This window comes from Bombus flavifrons, chromosome 2, assembly GCF_040668555.2.
Source record: "Bombus flavifrons isolate JBK064 chromosome 2, iyBomFlav1_principal, whole genome shotgun sequence".
In the NCBI taxonomy this organism is placed as follows: Eukaryota; Metazoa; Arthropoda; class Insecta; order Hymenoptera; family Apidae; genus Bombus; species Bombus flavifrons.
The window spans coordinates 6,861,163-6,880,700 of NC_138443.1; the positions used below are offsets into that span (position 1 = coordinate 6,861,163).

At 42.4% G+C, this 19,538-nt stretch overlaps 1 protein-coding gene across 1 annotated transcript in view; it reads right to left on the reverse strand.

Moving 5' to 3' along the window:
* Nucleotides 1–16,897: 16,897 nt before the first annotated feature.
* Nucleotides 16,898–19,538, reverse strand: part of LOC138189827 (protein groucho) — a 75,090-nt gene continuing 72,449 nt past the window's right edge. The window contains exons 11-12 of the mRNA XM_069132013.1: nucleotides 18,649–19,252; nucleotides 16,898–17,854 (exon numbers count right to left, since the gene is read on the reverse strand). Of these exons, the coding sequence (XP_068988114.1) occupies nucleotides 17,747–17,854; nucleotides 18,649–19,252 (712 nt within the window). The 3' untranslated portion in view covers nucleotides 16,898–17,746. The remainder of the gene's footprint in view (nucleotides 17,855–18,648; nucleotides 19,253–19,538) is intronic.

The following is a 19,538-nucleotide window of genomic DNA, read 5'->3' on the forward strand; positions in this document are numbered from 1 at the left end:
TAAAACACTAACGAAGTGTTTCGAAAAATAAAAGCGAGTCGGGATAGAGAGGTCAACGAATAATTTTACACTCGGTACAAACAGCCGCGCGATGCCAGAGAATCGGAACTAATCTGTGCACGGTTTTATCATCGTGGCGTGGAACGCTCTCTAAAAACCTAGTCGAAAAACCACACGTTATATCCATGGTAATACCGCTGAATACTCGGGGAATTTTGTACCCAGCTCTCTTACTCTCTTCCTCTTTCTTCGTACTTTCTCACCTGCCTACACGGCAGAGTACACGGCGGTATCCTTAGCAGGGACCATTGTGTATACGCATCGTGTATTCACAGCTCCGCGAGACAAAAGAGACTACCTCCTTACGTGGTTCGGGAACGACTGGCCCGGGTGAGAGATGAGACTACGTAGTAGTCAAGCGCGGATTCGTAACTCGCCATCCGATTGGTCGGAGCCGCGCGCTCATTGGTCGATTCTCTCGGCGTTTCGACGGCTACTCCACGCGGACTGTATCCTCTATCCTCGTTCCACTCGTTACGAACAGATTGTCGTTTTCGTCCCGCTTATACGATAACCATGTTCCTTCTCTGTTTCTCTATCGGCGGGTTATTCAAACGTCATCGTTGCACTCGTGACAGATACGATAGCAACCACGGCCGGCTGTTCTCGAGTCTCTCATTCTCCTTCTCGCAGTCTTTCCTTGCCTCTCGGCTCTTCAATCCTTCTTTCTCTTTCACCCTACTCACCCTTCTCCATCAACGTATCTCTGTTCATCGTTTGGTCGCTTTCTCTCTGTCCCGCGAAAACAGTCTCTCAGCAGCAAAGCAGCGAGATCCCCCGGACGAGATATGAATTCACGTTCCTCCTTTTATATTCCACGCTCGCCTGCCCTCCATTTTGCTTGCTCGAGTCCCTTGTCTGCCTCGCCGATCTGCGACTACCGTATGTGTCGGCTGCACGGCTATCTCACAGGCTTCTCTTCTCTCCTTTTTTTCCCCTCTCTTTCTCGCTCTCGTCCGATCTTCTCCCGCTATATACGCGTATGATCGTGTTGTTCCGACGTCGTCGTAGTCGTCTTCGTCGTCTTTTCCGTTGTCTTCGTCGCCGCTGCCATCGTCGTCTCGTCGTCGTCAAGCTCTCTTGGTCGCCGACGTGTCTTCGTGCTGCTCCGTACGATAGACGCGTATATACCTACTACGAGTAAGTATGTACATGCTTGCACGTATACAATGGTGTGCAAGCGTACATATATACGGATGACATACTGAAATATCTATGTGCTCGTACAAAACGTGGTCAACTGTGGACGCCAAGAAAAAGATACAGGGAATAGGACCGTACAGTGTTTGCCCTATATGTAACGCAAGAAAGACAGAGATAGCGTTATACGAAGGAAAAGAGCGAGCAAAAGGAAGAAGCAGGCATCGCTATGAGAGAAGATGGAGAAGAGTAGAAGGAGAAACGAAGCGTAAATATTAAAAACAATCCATCAATTAGCGTTAATGCCCGAGCATTAAGCGAGACTGCTGCTCTCTTCTCGCTCTCCGCGGAGACACGTGTTTGTGTATAACTGTGTAACGGTCACACGAACTTCTCCGTCGCGCATCTATGCGTATATGTGTACACACGCGACGACTGGTGGGTATCATTTCGGTTCGTTAGGCGCGGCCTGCTGTCGTATAGGCGTTACGCAGAGTACATACGTCGTGTGCAAGGTATACATATGTAAAATGTACACACGTGCGGTTGCACTACGTCCATCTGTACGTGCACATGTACGCAGCCTCTATATGTACGTACGCATGTACGAAGCTGTGTATAGGCACGTCTGGATGTGTGTGTATGTACGTATATATGTACATACGTGTGTAAGTGACATGTGCATATATATACGCATACGCGTGTGCACATACTCATACGTATATGCATGTACATGTGCATATAAAGAAGTCTGGCCATCGGTTGTCGATGATTCGCATCGTAGAAACGTTTCCTCTCGTTGGCTAGCCGCCTCGTAAACGACTGGACGGTCATTCGAACGGAAATGTTGGATCGGGACGAAAAGCCGGAATCGAGTCCCATTTGCTTTCCTTACCTGGCAGAATAGCTTCTTCGGGTTACACCTGTGTATACCTAGGTGAGTCAAGTAGGAAAGGAAATGGAAATCCGTTAGGCTGCTGCTAGACGGCACGTGATTAACACGCATTCGTGTTCATTGTCTGTATTTTAGGGATTATGTTGGACACAATAGTTTGCCTCGATGCAATAAATACTTTAATTTTGGTACATCTCACGAAGTTGTAGAATGGGTGCAAAAAAGAGAGAGAGAGCGGGAAAAAAAGAAATAGGTTGGGAAAAATAATGGCGGGAGAAATTTTAAACCAATCCTTGGAATAAAACAAAAATTTGATGAAAAACAGAATTTGATAATATGGAACGATTGAAAAAATGTACTATCACAGTTATTGAGTTCTCATTTCTAATGGATTAATATGTGTTTGTATATCAGCGTGTATGTATATACGGATTTGTATTTCTTTGTACAATTTTCAATATAGTTTTATGTAATATTTTTATTTTCTTTTGTTCAATAAAGTTATTGATGAATAGATCTATGTGGTTATTCGTTATTCAAAAAAATTGCACGATAAGTATAAACGTCAGAAATAAATGCGTCACTACTTTACATTTATGGATAGAAATCCGAGAGGTATATACCATAAGGTAAGGGAAAACCCTTCTTGAGATAGCGTACATTCACACGTGTATAGTACGCGCCGATGACACACGCGATACCTCTATTTTCTGATTTATTCGAAGAAGTTTTTATTTCACTTGAATAAGAGATTGCTCGTTATATTCGAGCAACTCCGTTTTATTCGCAACTTTTAGTCACACACCATACGAAACAAAATTTTGTTCAAAAAATTTATGTCAAATTTCATTTGAGTATAATTGTATTTTAACGCCCTATTTAAGATTAAAAAAAAAGATGTATTCGAGATATTTTATTCGAACCAAGTTTCATTCGAAAAATTTATTCGAAATTTCATTCGTGTTAGCATTTTATGCGAATAAAGTCGAATTTCGCTGTGGGGACAGTGAGTAGAGAAATTCAGCCGATTTACCAGAGAACAACCGTTTCGTGCATTCCCGAGACAGTTGTCGTACCACCGCTGCGATTAGGTGTATTGTGGAGTTCACGAGTTTTGGCTAATCGGGACCATTCTTCGAGCGAAGATTAAAGGGAAATCGCCCTCTGACTTGAAGTTTTACGTGTTCTCCAATGCTTCACACGTACTAGTATGCAACTATATGGTTTCCAAAAGGAATGGAAAATTCATGGAAAATTCAACGATACGTGAAATTTATAATATATTCGTATACAGAAACGAACTATTCTCTAAATAATCTCCTATCTCGTATATCAGAACGCTGGATGTAAATTACAAAGTACAAAGTTAGCACGCTTACTTGATATACAAGGTTAGTACGCTTACTTGATATACAAAGCTAACCTGTTGACTAGTAAAGACAAGTTAACCTTTGAACTAAATAATTAATTTATCCGAGGATATTCCGGTTTTAATGCATCGTTACGTTGCTATTACATTCTGCTATTACACGTACATTATATTATATTCATATTTTAAAACGTCAAAATGCATCTAGCTAGAGTTAACCCGTGTTTTGTTAATTTTTAATTCCACCTGAAAAAGAAGTCTCTATCTGAAAGGCGACCTAGTTAACAGGTTAAGACAAGGAACGCTAACGAAGGACAATCATGAGCAAGACGTGAGATTTTTAAAGGAAACCGAGCTTGAAAAGTAGGTAGCCGGTATAAAGTATAAACGAATTCTAAAGGGCTAACCACAATTATGCCAACTTTTCTCTTTTATCATTTATGAAAAAGACGACTTTAAATATTGAAAATTCGAAATTGTACGACCGGCTTCGTTTTGTTTTTAAATCGTAAACTTTCATAAGAAAAATTAAATATTCTTCTACAGTTTTGTTATAAAAAATATTGCAAATTATATGCATACATAACGAGTATTGTGAAGACTGACTACCTTTGTAAGGTTGGCAATTAGAAGCCATTCAATGACAAAAGATAAGAATTAAATAAATAATAAAATAAATAAAATAATAATAACCGAAGCTTCTTTACTATATCTTGAAATTCGCATGGCAAATTAAAATTCCTGTTACACGGTAAAATCCTCTCGATTGTCGATAGATACATAGAATACAATTTTAGAATACAATTTACAAATAGAAAATTACTTATTAACGCCTTCCATACATACTTCTATCTCTCAATATGGTAAGTATCTATACTTACCATAAACAATATTTAAAGAATTGCTGGTACCCGCACACGAACACGCTGAACCCAATTTCTGCAGCGATCGGTAGCCTCAAAAATGCCTTAAAACACGAACAGCTCGTTACATGGAACATTCCTGCCTCTTGATATTTTCTCACATTACAGGTGACCGATATGTTTTCGTTTACCGCGTGACCTGCTACGTATACGTGGTTACGTGGTCGCAATCGTACGGGACCCCGTGAAAGGATCTCGTTAAGCCTCGCCACGATCGTATTTGGACTTTTTCATCGAATAAACGGTTCACCGGGATCGCATTAATATGGAACCCCGACGACCGGCATAATTAACTCGTCCACAACGCTTATTTATTCGATCGGCCCGTATCGCTATCCGCGTAAAACAGCCTGTCAAACGTAGCCACCGATGAACCTGTTCCGCGTCGGACTGTGTCGAGATAATCCGGTAAGACGTTTAGCCAGCATGTTGGTCAGTTTTAATCGGGATCATCCTGTATCACCAACTTACGTTTCTGTTTTGCTGATTTTATAGGATGGGGTTCCTGATTGAAACGCGCTGAGACGCGCAGGTGCTTTAAATACGACAGCATTAACGATAGAGGCATGAAATTTGCATCAAAGAAATTTAAATGACAAGTATATGAAAAATTTATAATGCAAGGAGAAAGAAGAGTTTTCATTCATATACGAGTCTCTTATATTCGTTAACCATTTTTGTTAACGTGCTTCTTAATTTCATCAAATAAGTAGATGATTATTTCGATTTTCAAGAAACGAACGTCCTATTTGTATAAATTTATCGTTGGGCTATTGCAAGAAGATGACGTAAATGATATTAAATTTTAAGATAAACTACGGTAAGCAAGTACACTAACGAAATGTTACTAATTTCCAAGAAGCATATACAAAAAATATTTTACCCTTTCGAAATCAAAATTCTGGAAATCCTGGATTACATTCTTCTATCATCATACACAAAAGTCTATTACGAATTAAAAGAACCACTGCCGCCCCAAAAGGGACGAGCAAATTAATAAACGAAATCCGAAAGGAAAGAAGAAATACAAGTATAAAAGACGAACGAAATAATGGAGCCTGGAATGAGGAAAAAGAAGAAAGGAAATGAAGAAAGGAAAAGAAGAAGGTGTGGGAAAGAGGCGAGGTTGGAGCATTTGATAGAACACTTTGTGCCTCAAGCGTGGCCAGTGCAACGACATGCATCGGCCGCAGCAAGGGCGACATTATCGCCGGTTGCACACACCGCGCGGCTGCGGATGGTGCGGTATGGTGGTTAGGGGCGGTTAGGGCAGTGCACCACAAGGGTGGTCAAACCGCAAACGAGACCACCGTCCTGGCTATCTGCTATCTGGATAACCACCGCCGCCGCCGATGCCCTCCGCCTCCGCGTTCGCCTCCTGCACACCTCCGCCTCCGGAATGAGAGAGACGGACAAGGTAAAAGAGACAGAGAGAACGACATCACGTTACCGTTTCCACCCACCAGATCCTCGTCGTCGAACCGACGATACCCGTCGACGTAACGCTCGCTTATCTCGCTAATTTCGAGCCGATCGATCATCGAAACTCTCGTAAGAACGCGTTAACGAGCTGTCGCGTCTCCGCTTAGTCATGTCGCTCCTCCTTTTTTCTTTTTATTTTATGGCACACGCGTTCAAGAGCGGACTTTTTTCTTCCCTTTTCTTTTAAGCTTTCCTTTTTCCAACGTTTCGTTCTGTGAATGGGCCTCCGGTGGCACGAGACAAGAAAATGTTCACTTGTGCCGCGTGAACGAGGAGGATCGAGGAGCTGATACGTGGAGCGTTAACGATCTCCTTGGGTGGCACGGTAATTACTTAATGCCGAAGTTTTCAAGGCTTTTTAAGATGCGAAGAGAGGAAGAATACGTTTAATCGCGATGCTATTCGGCTTTTTGTGGAGAATTGTATTGTCGTGATTGCCAGTTGTGTGTTTCGAGTGCGCTTTTTATCGCTGGTTTATATGACTCGAAGAAGCTCTCTTTTTGTTAATAAGTACTTGTTGCCGCTGCTTTTTGGAGGGATGTGTAATTTGTTGAAACGATGGTATGACGAGATATGAAGAATTGGGATGATTGTCAGTCCGCTTATGTGTTATTAGGAGAATTTAATAACGCACAATTTCTGCCATTTTATATCCAGACTGCACAGTAAAACAGCTTCAATATGTAATTACCGCAAATAATCCCAATCAAAAGATACCAACATCCAATCATCGTTATCCAAAAGTCTAATTTTTCTGCCTTCTACTCTCGTCAACATGTAAAATCGCGAATCAACGAAATCGTCCGACAACCTCGAATCCCATATCTCGCGTACAACATCTCCCTATTCATTTGACCGAATACATCTATCGAAAATCACAAGACCTCACTAACGAAACAATATCAGAAGCATCCTTAAAAATCCGTAAAACAGAAATCAAATGTTCCTCATTCCTCCGAAAGAACAAAATCAACGGCCTTTAATTTCAATGAATTTCAAATTTACGTAGGTATAGGTCGCTGCATATCGAGAATCGCAAAACTGATCGACGACGATCGTCGTGATTACGTAAATCACATGCGTCCGTTTAACTAGTCTCAACAAGAGCAACTCTTATTTAATCGATCTCGGTTAATCGTCGATCCTTATCGATCGTCCCTATATCCCACTCTTAAATCGAGCCATTCGAACGATCTCTGTACACGTACAACTCATCCCCTTGCATACTCCTACTGGCTGTGATTTCACGCGAGGGAACGCCCCGAGGGAAACCGCGAAGTACGCGGCGGTGTCGCAATTTTTCAAGTGGAACGAAAAAAACCACTGCGGCGGTGGCTGAGTTTTTGCGGCCGGTCGGCGATCGTAGACGCTAGAAGGAGAACGAATAAATTGAATAGCCCAGGAGGGGAAGGGTTTCTTTGTGCAAGGTGCGAGGATAAAAATCTCCGGTCGCCGTGTGCAATTACCTTGGCATGTAATTGCAGCGATTCACTCAGCTGCGCCTCGACCAGGCTGCACGATAAATTCCTCCTTCTTCGCCTTCCTTTCTGCCCTCCTCCTCTTACCCTTTCTGTGCTATTTGTTCTCTTTCCATCATTCTCTCTCTCGCTCTCTGTGTTTCGCTTTTTCTCTTTCTGGTTTCGTTTACGGCTACCGAGAAATTTAAGCGCACCACGGCTCATCGGCTAAAGGGGCGCCTGTATATTTATGCGACGCACAGAGGGAGAGTGCAGCAACGTTTTATGCCCGTACACATGTTTAGCTGCGTTTACGATCCCGCGAGCCAGCTGCCGTTTTACGTGGATCTCCCGATCGTTTCCTCGTCTTTTCCGAGGACGAGCCGCACGTTTCTAACCTGGTAAATCTGCTCTCCGTTTGCTGCTGATTTTAATCTCCTACCGACCTCTAATTCACGCGGTCACGGGCTGCTCCAGTTGGGCTCGATCGTCCGAGTAATTGCGCCTTTGCGAGGTTTTTAAGGAGATCAATTTTTCTGTTTCGATGCGCGTTACACTTTCCCTTTGTACTTTAGCATTAGACAATCCATGAGTCTCTCAGATTGCGCGACGAACCTTTTTTTATTCTTTATTTGTAGCTTTATTTGTCTTTATTAACACGTTGGTCGCCCAGCGTGATTCGGCTGTTTCTTGCGAGGCCCAAATCCGACGTGCGCAGAACGTAAACAGAGCGACAAGCGGGAATTCATTGTTTATCGCCTTTGATTCATTGTAAAGAAAAGATTATTTAGTTCTGAAATGGAGAAAGCAATAAGCTTCCCAGCTAAAGTATTGCGAGGGATCTCATGGCAGATATTTCAGATCTTTCATTTTGTCGAGAAGCATACTTATGAGACTTACAGCAGCGATTTTTTCATCCTCAAAATGTTCAGTAAACAGCGTGAAAATATATTTGAAAGTGAGGAGAGTAGTGATGACGAAGTCTACAACTATTGTTCGAAGTGCCTAAAATCACCTCAAATGTGTTTGGAATGTTTTAAAAAATACCATACGATATAGCATAATGTAATAATTTATCCAGAATATAAATTAATGAAAAGTATCGTATAATGTGTTCATAATATTTTTATGTTGTATATCCTATATTTGATTAACTCGAACAAGAAGAGCGTCACCCATACTTGGGAGACGGGTCCCTACGGAAGTATACCCGTCACATAGATATGGGTGACGTGGCGACCAACGTGTTAAATGGATCGATGATGGATCAAGCATAACAAGATCAGAATCCATCGGGTATTTTGAGAATGGTGTTCGCTTGTAATATCGAGTTCTTTGTAATTGATGTTATTTTGGAATACGAGAAGGTATTATTCGATGCCATTACAGAGCAAATAATCTACAACTTTGGAATATATAATAAATCGCATTATATTAGACCTGCTGCAATTAAGTCAAAAATAATTGAAATAACATTAGGATACGTTCGTATTCATTTTAGACAGATAGACAGGCAGAAAGAGAGAGAGGGAGAGAGGGAGAGGCAAAGAACGAGTATTTATAACATTAATATCATTTAAGAGCACTAGGAAATTATTACTGTGCTATTGGTTGAACGTATTTTACGATCCGCTACAAGATGCGATAAGAGAAAATATACTTTATATTTCTTGAAAGAAATGCCAGTAACCATTCTCATTCTTTTTCCCTTGAAAAATTTTCTTCCCTAATTGTGAGAAACATGAAAATTAAAACGTCGAGTTACACGTATTTCTCGAACAATATCCTTCCTCGTATTCAGAGATAGTAGATTATCCAAACCAATCATTCTTGTTCTGATAATAATCAGCTGTTCCATCGAGACTCTGCTATATTCTATAATTAAAAGATCTCCGATACAAATAGCGAAAGCGTTTCTCACAGAGAAAGAATCGAATCGAAAAGGATGCAACTTCGAAAAAAATGTTTCTGCGTTCAAATTCCAGGCAAAATGGCGAAAAAAAAGAGAAAAATTCGCGCCCCGTTTTGGTGTGCCGTGCGCGTTGCTCGTTAAACGATTCGTCGGTGGTATTGAAAACGTAAAAAGCGGAAGTCGAAAATCCATTATGCTTGGACGGCCGGGAAACGAAATTTCAGCGTTATGGACACGCAGGGATCGCAATATCGAAGCCGAGAGAGCGTTTCTCGCGCGCTTGTTTCGACACGCGCGAGCAGCTGCACCGTCCGCGGCTGTAGCAATTTTTGTCGTTGCATTAACACCGCAGAAAAACAACCGCCACTGGGGCTGGTTACGTTTTCATAGGCATGCGTCACCTCAGCTTTTCGCGGTTTACACGATGACTCTCCGGCCAAATGCGTGCGTACGCGTATGCGTTGCCGTGTACACGCGTGAACAGTGTGAACGCGCTCGATCAACCGACGATATTTGATTTTTGTAACTGAAAAATCGAGAGATTACTTGGAAACTTTTAAACTGCCGGAGGTAGAAAACAGCTGGAACAGTAGTTGGCGTGTAGGTGCGCCTGCACGGGCCATGTAATATCTGTGCGTTTTTGGTGTTACAATTTTTTTCTAACTGGTCCGTGTACAGATATGTACGACTGTTTGCGCGCACCTTTGTGTTCATTCTTTCACGTTATTTTTCTGCGAGGTAGAACAATGTGTTGTTACATTCGTTGCAGCAGAATCTTTCCACGCATTAGATGGATACAAATGTCAAACGTTGGTGATTTCGTACTTGATGACTTTGTCTTTTGATAAGTCGACATTAAACTAAATTTTATTTTCTTGCGTTCTAATTTTGCGACGTTTTGAACGTCTGTATCTATTTGTCTTTCGGCTTGTGAGATGTACGATACTCCTTAATCAGTCTGCGTTGGGTCAGGTTTCTGGCCAAGCAAACGAATGGTTGATTACATTTGTTTATAAAATGTTTGACAAATATTATTTATAAAAATCGTAAAAGATACATATATATAGATAGGCACATATATTTAAAACACATACGATATATGTACACATATTCTTATCCACAATGTTCCAATTTTTTAAATTGATACACAGATCTCAATCTTTTTCTTACCGTGGTATTATCAGTTTTTACAGAATGGAAGAATGAAAACCGAATAGAAAAACGTCGGATGAAAAAGGTCAAGCCGACGTCGATAATTTGAGATAGCTACAATGTTGCTAGAAAACAGAATTGTTTCGTAATATAGCGAGTACACAAGGATCAGATGCGATTCGTAAGTAATTGGTCACGCGTGGCATAGTGTAACAGAAGAATGCAAAAAGGGTCTGACAGTGCAATAGGTTAATCGATTCCATTGCGGAAGGCGATCCTTAAAAGGTCAACTTGCTCAGATCGACAAAAAGGAGCCTAGTGTCTTCGACTTCTTCGAGACCGCTTCGTGATCGGTTCGCAGAAAACGATCCTTTTTTTCTCTCATTCGACCTCTCGACTCGCCAGAGTATCCTCGACGATCTCTAATGCATGCAAATCGCTATAAATCCCAAGATCTTCGAGCTTTCTCCAACAACCCGCGAGATTACATATCACTCGGTTCTTCGCGCGGCATTTTCTCAAGAGACGATCACTTTTATCGAATATAACCAACCACCTAATATAACCTAACCACCCAACCTAACCAGCAAATATAATAGATAGCAAAAACTGGAGCAAAGACCAGAGAAATAAAAAAATAAAAGAGTGCTCAGTGAGTGAAATGAAATACGAAGATCTTCGTCCACCATAATCATCGGATTGCGAATGCGAATGAGACCTAAGCAAAGAGCCGTGTGTTTCATCTATTGAATATTGCAACTGTACTACAGATTTTCATACATTTGTGGAAAATTTGAAAATGCAAAAGTGTATAAAATATCTATAAGTGTCTTTTACAATGTTTGGCATGTAACAAAATTTCTATCTATGTTTGATTATGTTTATAAAAATATGAATTTGTATAAATATCCGCACTCTATTTTTAGTGTTTCATATTCCTCTGCATATCACGCGCACTCTGTATATTTCTGCCTCTTCAAATTCCCCGTAAACGCATAAATCTCCGCGGTCTAATAAGTATCCTTGACGCGAAGATATGAAAAAGGTACAAATCCGCAAGAATCTTGGTGGACTCGGTTCAACGTCGAAATTCATAGCACGAGACACGTGTGTCTCGATTCCACCGGTCCGGAGACCGGTAATTTTCTCCTGTATCTCGCTTTTCACGCGGACAAGCGTGCATATTCCCGCTGCGAGCTGCTCTCTCGTGTTTGCAGATATCATGGCCCATCCGAGGGAGATTGCACTCGCAGGAGTAACGAAGAAGGGTATATCACATGGAACACCAACACGTACTAAATAGAGACAGACTCGTAGCAAAAGAGAGAGAGAGAGAGAGAGTGGAACAGACGAAACAACGCCAGGGAAACAACTACTACATTTCTATACATTATACAACTACATTTAAGAGAAGTAAGAAACGAAGACCTCTGTAATTCAACTTTCTATAATTTAAAAATCTCTATACGACTATGATTCTCTTCGTTTCTTTCTGCCTCAATGTGAAGACATTTGCTCCTAACTTATATGGAATAATTTACCACGTATCTAGATACGTACTTTTATCCGTATAACAGTCATTTGCAGATACACACACACACACACACTAGAAAATCAACTTTCAACAAATCCAAGTTTACCTGTATAAGTAAAAGTTTAATCATCGCTGCGACGTAGTAGATTATATTAGGTCGTCCGAAAAGTTTCTTTCGTTTTGAAAGAAAATAATGGATGTACAACATTTTTCGTTTTATATCATTTTATCAAATTACGTATGATCCATTTCGTTCTATCAAAATAAAGATCACAACGTTTGACAGATTAGATTTCATGTTTGTATAAAGATGCGTTGTTGTAAAAGACGTGTTTGTAAAAGGAAGACAACCTAATATATGCATACGTACACAGTCGTATCTTACGATAAAAAGTCGTATTTCAATCCTCACTATGCTCCTTTTGCACGCCAACTATGTAACTCGAATTATATATTTTTCCTAGAATCATCAAATTCGCCTTTCCTCCAGCCTCCACAATTCCAGAGATATGAACTCTTATCGACTTGCGAAATCACCAGCTTACGAATCCTCCCGATATCTTCCTCATCTTATAACGCTTACTGTATTCGAAAGATATCTGCACAACTCGAAGATTCTCTGGCGTCAAGATGCGAGGCTCGACCGTGCAACGCGAGAATGGAATGAAAGCACGCGAAACGGGCAGAAACAGTGCGCCTACGTGACAAAGCTCGCAGAGCATAGATACTAGACGTAGTTCGTTAGCGATGGACCGAGCAAGGCAGAGAGTAGAGAACGATAGAACTGGATAGCGTGGTATAGCGGCGGCATAAGGGATGAAGAGCGCAAAGGGGTGGAACAGAGAGGCTTCCACACTGAGAGAGAATGGGATAGAGACACGTTGCCGCGTTTATTAGTGTCCAATTGTGACGAGAGAGGCGCAGGGTAACACGAAAGCGAGCGCGTGAACTCGCTCATTTGCGTGCCTGTTAATTTGCCACGTTTGTGTGAGCACCGTACCGCGCCGCGGCACGCACAAGCCAGTCCCCGCCAATGGACAGAGAGAAAATTAGCGCTTTGAGTATGGGTGCCTGACCGCCTGCCGGCCAGAACCCAGCTCTCTCGGACCCTGGTTTGCTCGCGTCGCAATGCGAGAGCGCGTGGTGGAAGTGTACGTGCGCGTCGGTTCGCGTACCAACGCCTGGGTGGTCCCCTGTGGTGCGTCGGATAAAAATCGCCCGACATTCGACGTCTCGTTTTCCTTTTTGCGCGTTTTTCTCGCTTTCTTTCTTCTCGCGCAGCAGACACGACGAAAGCGCGTTGCGTTAGGCGACGAGCTTCGTCACGTTCGATTTTCATGGACGAGCGTTCCATCTGTAACGGGTCAAAGTTCATATCTTCGATATCAAATCGAAGATGGTTCGATGTCGTGGCGTAGGGAGCGGAAAAATAGTTCATCGAAGAAAAGAAAGGAACCAAGGATTATATGGCAAATAGCAGCGCTGATTATACGTGGAATTGCAAAATTATTGGTTGGGGAAATCGTTGGATCCTTAAACGTTAAATGCTGTTAATTTGTTGAAATCAATTATTGAGGTGTAATGTGTTCTGAGTTATCGTCTGTTTTGCATTGCAAATATCTTGCAAGTCGGAAGATACGTAGCATACGCGTCGATGAGGAAGGAATATCCTTGGCAGAAAAGTGGATTTTTCTGAGAAAGCTGGAAACGGATTTTCTGCAAAATTTTGAATATTTTTTGTATGACGATGTTGGTAAAATAGAAGTTGCGTCAAATTAATCGTCTGTCATAAACATTCACCATAAACTTCTGCTTATTATTCATAATATTTTCACGTTACGAGTACGCAAGTTTTTTAAAACGTCGGTAGTCCGCTAATCGATGTTATTGCGATCACTTAAAATGATAAGAAATACGGCTGCTTTTATTCGACAGGTTTATTGTGCGTTGTCTTCATTTTATCATCCCCGTACTGATTCCCATCAAGTAGCTAATAAATATTGATTTCTACGTGTGTGTTTAACCCGTTCGTTTCAGAAAGAAAATCTATTCTATCGACGATGCGTATTATCAAAATCCGAAAGAAATAATCAAGCAATTCATACTTTGCACCTGATACGCGTAAAATAAATATTCAAGTTCGGTGGAATAAACACACGAGCGAAGTAGAGACAAAAAGTTCTTTTCAAAAATAAAATTGACTCTGAACAAACCATTAAAAATATTGAGATATGTGTAATTTTCTATGCTGCACTGGGTCAAATACGTAGTAGAGATGCTTGTATGTGAGTGTCGGTGTGTGGAGGTATGTGTGTGCACGGCGTCCCGAAAAACAGATGACTGTAAACTAGTCAGTCGGTTAAGAGTCGGTTAAGAGTCGGGTATGGAAGAAAGTGCTGAGACGCGTGCAAGTATAATCGATGAATATATAAGGAATCGTCCATGAAATAAATATATTACTATTTTAATATGAATCGTTAGTGTAAATTTCGTGTTCCTATAACATTATCTCGGCTCCAAAGATCCACAATTCTCAACAAAAAAACTTCATACTTCAAAACTAACATACTTATATACATATGTACACTGTACATAAATCGTTTGCACAACCTTTGTTTATTTAGAGGTCTGCGCACATCGCGCGTCTTTTCACCAAACATAATCGATCGACCAATCGCCGACCCTTCTAAAACTGGTTTCTCGAAATTCAAAAATTTTGCAAAGCTTGTCTCCCTAACGACATGCAACACCGAAAAGAGTACGCAAATCGTAAAGACCAAATATTCGAACGATACAACGAGAACGTGGAAAACGTTTCCATCGTTCTCGTCGCGTTATGCCAGTTAGCCCTGTTCCAAACCGATGTAGAAACAGCGAACGAGGAGGCATGGAAGCCGTGACGAACGTACGACACGGTATACACGAGCGTAAAAGGTACACGGGTTTCCGCGAAATTGGACATCGACGCGAAGCGTAATAGGACAGAGGCTCGCGGCACGGATAGCTCAAGTTACTGGCGGCTAACGATCCCGAATGATAGCGGTACGCTCCGCTTATTACGCCGTTACCCGTCCGTTTTTACGCGTAAAATGGAGATTACACGGTGTCCGGGTACGATCACGATCGCGATCGATCAAGCAGTCGCCGCGTGTATTCGTTTCTGGAAATACACTGTGGCGTGTAACCGCGGTTGTTCGCTCGTTGAACGAGCGCTCGTGCACGTTTGGCGCGTTCCACGTGGAAAATGGTGTTTCTAAAACGAAATAAAACGGCCAGGATCCGTAGTAGGATCCTCCGACGAGACAGTACCGATGCAACGGGATGGGCGGAGGGCGAGAGAGTCGGTCGATTAAGTGGTTACGTCGCGTTTGACACGATCGAACGAACAGACTTGCCCGCGCCTGTTAATCCTCTTACCGCAGAACACACTGCACCGGTGTAAACGATTAAAGCGATGACGCAAAAGAGAGCGCGAGCCAGTAGAGGCATGGAGAGAAACGAAGGCGTTGAGTAGCGGTACAAGAACACCGGTCTTCTGTACTTGCTAATAAAACGGCGGAGAAACGAGCAAGCTCGCGCCAACGAATAAATAAACCTGCGACCAGCTGTTCGCTTGCCCGTTCACCGAATTAACCGTAATAACCGATGCATTTAGCCGCGACATTCAAAACTTGTGCACGAAATACCATCACCAATTCGCTATCCCCCACCCGAAAACCTTCCCCCCCTCCACTTTTGCCACCGCCACCGGCGGAACTCCATCCGTCCTGCCGCGCCGCATATCATTACCATGCAAATACGCTTGGCGTGCGGCAAAGCCCGTGTAAAATCGCCCACCCTCTTTACCTCGTACCCTGCTTCGCCTACACTCGTATTCATCTCCCTCCCACGCAACGCCGGTTCTCTTTTTCACCTTCCTACTCCCACACCGTGTCCGCTGTCCACTCGCGATTCCACTTCGCACCAGCTACCCAGTCACATATGCAAAACGTGCCACTATTATAATAACATTACGCCGATGAACCTTCCATTGAATATGCGCCCCGCGATCGTGGATTGCATCGCTAATTATCTACCGGGTGGCGTGATTCGCACGAAGCTCGCACGATCGCGATTTCGAACGTAACGTACGCTACGTCTCATCTTCTTTCCTTCTTCTACCCGTTGTTTTACTACCTCCGCGTAACAGTCATATCTTTCTTCTTCTTTTTGTTAGTTGTATAGCAGCGGCTGTCGAGTTCACCGCAATTCGTTTGCCGTGGAAATCGCGTGATACGCGAGGAACGAAATGCCGTGGCTTCCGACGCGTATGCGGTTGCGTTATTCTTTTTTTCTCGCCCCCTTTTCCTTTTTTTTTTTCATCGATGAAACGGTGTCGTAATTTTCGCGACACGATACGCCAGCGTTGTGACTAAATATTGTTGACGCCATGCGTCGCTTTCTCTCTTTGTATCGGTCCTCTGGCTCTCTCGATCCACGTTGGCTGCCGCCGCGCCGTTGACACGTTTATGGGCACGGAGGCTCCGGGGACCAGGGCCGTGTGACGACCCTTGTTTTATATTTTCAGTGACGGGCGCCGGCACGCGTTCGTTAGTCTGTTCGGCCGCTTTCGAATGTTTGCGGCGCGAAGTGGTCTCGCCGCGCGTTCATCGGTTTTTATATTACAACCGTGGCGAGATAATATTTGCCCGCGATTTTCGTTTCATACCTACCCTTGCAGCATGATAAACCCATGCAGACGTGCGCGTGCGCGCGCGCGCACGCTCTCTCGCCGCGTATATGAGGTTATTTTTTCCCATCGAAACTCTATTTCTCCGCGTTGTTTTTTTTTATACCAATCACCCCCCTCCCCTTTTCTGTAAATACTCTGTTTTTTTTTCTCGTTTCCTTTGTTTTATTTTCGCTTGTTGTTTTTCGATGACGGTTCATAGGATTGCAGAGTCGAAGGGAGAGGAATGAATCGGATCACCGAGTTCGTTATCGAGTATCACTTTTTATTTAATCGTCTCTCGTCACGATTCTGTTATTATTCTCTAAGCCAGACAATATTTACAAATTTTTTTTAGTTTCTCGTGTGTTCATGTTTCTGTGTGCGTGCGTGAGTGCGTGCGTGCGCGCGCGCGCATGTGTATGTGTGTGTATGTGTATGTGGTTTCTTTTATTTTTCATTACTCACGTTCCGTCTCATTTTTAAGGGACGTAGAAAAATATCATGGTATACTTAAAGACTGAAGTATGTATATATAATATATATAATATATATACGTATATACAAAATGTACAAGGGGGAAAACGCGGTACGAATGCCAACGTTTGTTTTTAATTAATACGCGATCCCACCGCCCAAGTGGCGGTTGAATTCGCAACGAGCGAAACGAACAGTTTGATTTTCGAGCCTGCCGTTTTGGAAACGTTCGTTTCTTTCACGAGACTTTATCTTCTCGTCGTAAGAAGGACAATTCGATCGAGGAACGAAACGACGTCTTCCATTTCCGCTTCGTCTGTTTCTTCGATGTCACGAACGTGTTTCAAAGTCTCTTACGAAATTACTCGAGCAATATAATTTAATCGCGTTTCGTTTATTTTCATCGAATTCTTTTATTCGTTTCACGCGTTTCTAGTTTCTGGTTCGTTCGGCTCGTTTTCATTCTTGCACGGACCCTTTCTTCACCAAGAGCAACAACAACAACAATAACAAGAACAACGGCAACAAACGTCTCTCGTAATATCGTATAAGAATTATGTACACCCACGCCAACGGGAGTCCTCCAAGTCGGATGAATACGTTCGGTTGTGGTGTTCGGTCGTTGCGGTTTCGTCGTTCAGTACATCACCTCGTAGACTGTAGCCTTTTTGTCACCTGAACCGGTAACGATGTACCTGTCGTCCGCTGATATATCGCAGCTGAGCACAGATGACGATTCCTTTGACTGAAAACATCATAAGATACGTCCTTCGTGAGTTAACTGGTTGTTAAAGAATTGCGTAAAAATATACAATGCCAAGACTCATATTCCAATTCATATATATTTCTTTCCGCGTTCTTTTTATATCGAAACAGTCATCGAAGAGATCGTGCAAAATGTAAAGGACATAACGATTTGCATTACAGATCTTATTTCCTTTTTGCATTATTTTTTATTTTTTTTTATGGCGTCATTAGAAGCCTCGCTCAATTAGATTTTGAAATCTGTTCTTTCGCGACACATTGTTTTTTACGTTTTGATGTGACAAGGGGTAACCATGACTCCGATTTAGACGAACAAATCAACTCGTGCATTGACAATTTCCGCATAAAATATCCTAATGCGTATTCAGGGAAATCGTGGAAACTGATTGAAAAGGCATTCGAAACACAGAAGATTTTAAAAAAAAAGGAAAGACAGCAGAACCTTGGCATATTATTATAGAAAATTATTCCAAACAGATTAATTCTATAATTAAAATAAGCAAGATTGACTCTGCAATTAAAATACATTTTGTATCGTAAATAAGCAAGATTGATCGATCTCCTATAACTAAAGTACATTTTTTCTCGTAAACGATCAAGCGGCTGGCTACTTCTACGCATTAGCCTAGGTACTCACGTTCATCAAACATAACAAATCGTACAAAAAGAGAAGATGTAGAAATTTAAAGAAACAAAACGATCAATGAAGAAACAAAAAATCAAATGAAACTACACTATCTGTCGAATATTCTACTAAATCGTAAAAAGACTTACCTGGAATATCGATGCTCCGTAAGGCGTGCGCCACGCGTTTAGCAGATTATCCTTGCCAGTGGAGACGAACCACTTGCCACACGATGCGAATCTCAACGACAATACACAAGACTCGTGCAGGTGTAGCTGATACTTGTCCGGATTGGAGGCGTGCAACACCTCGACATTTGAATTCTCCATTCCAACGGCCAACCATTCTCCCGTGGGACAGTAGCCGAGAGAGAATATCTGCGAGGTGAAGTCGTGTTGCTTGAGCTGTCTGCCTTCTCGAAGATCCCACGAGCGAACCGTGTTGTCCAATCCACCGGTCCATAATTTCGAGCCATCGGCGGAGATGTCGATGCAGGACGCTCCATCCGTGTGACCTTGGAACTGTCTGACCAGAGTCTGATTCTGAAGATCCCAGACGGCGATGCTGCCGTCGCTGCAGCAGCTGAAGCAGACCTTCGAGTCCGGCGAGATCGCCAAAGCGTAACAGGCGGGGGCGGCAGAGATTAACTCGGCCTTGATCCTTGGTGTTGGACTCGCCAGATCCCAGATACTCAGCCGACTAGCTTCACCGCCAACTATCAGCGTTCTGCCATCCGGTAGCAGTTTCACTGACCTGGATATAATACACGTACGTTTCGTTATATCGTAGGTTTGCTTCTAAGTTTGGGGAAGTTTGTTTCGCGCTTGTTTGGTTTGAGAAAGATATCGAGGAACGTTATTCGTTGATTTCTACAAGATTGTACCTTCTCTTTTTTTTTTTTTTTCGGTACAAGTATTTCGTTAAATTTAGGACGAAGTTTTTTTTAGATTTATATCTCTGCTGAGTCGTAATATCGTATTGCGATATGGAGCGAACGATTGTCCTACTGTATCTATTTATATCTTTACCGACAACGCTG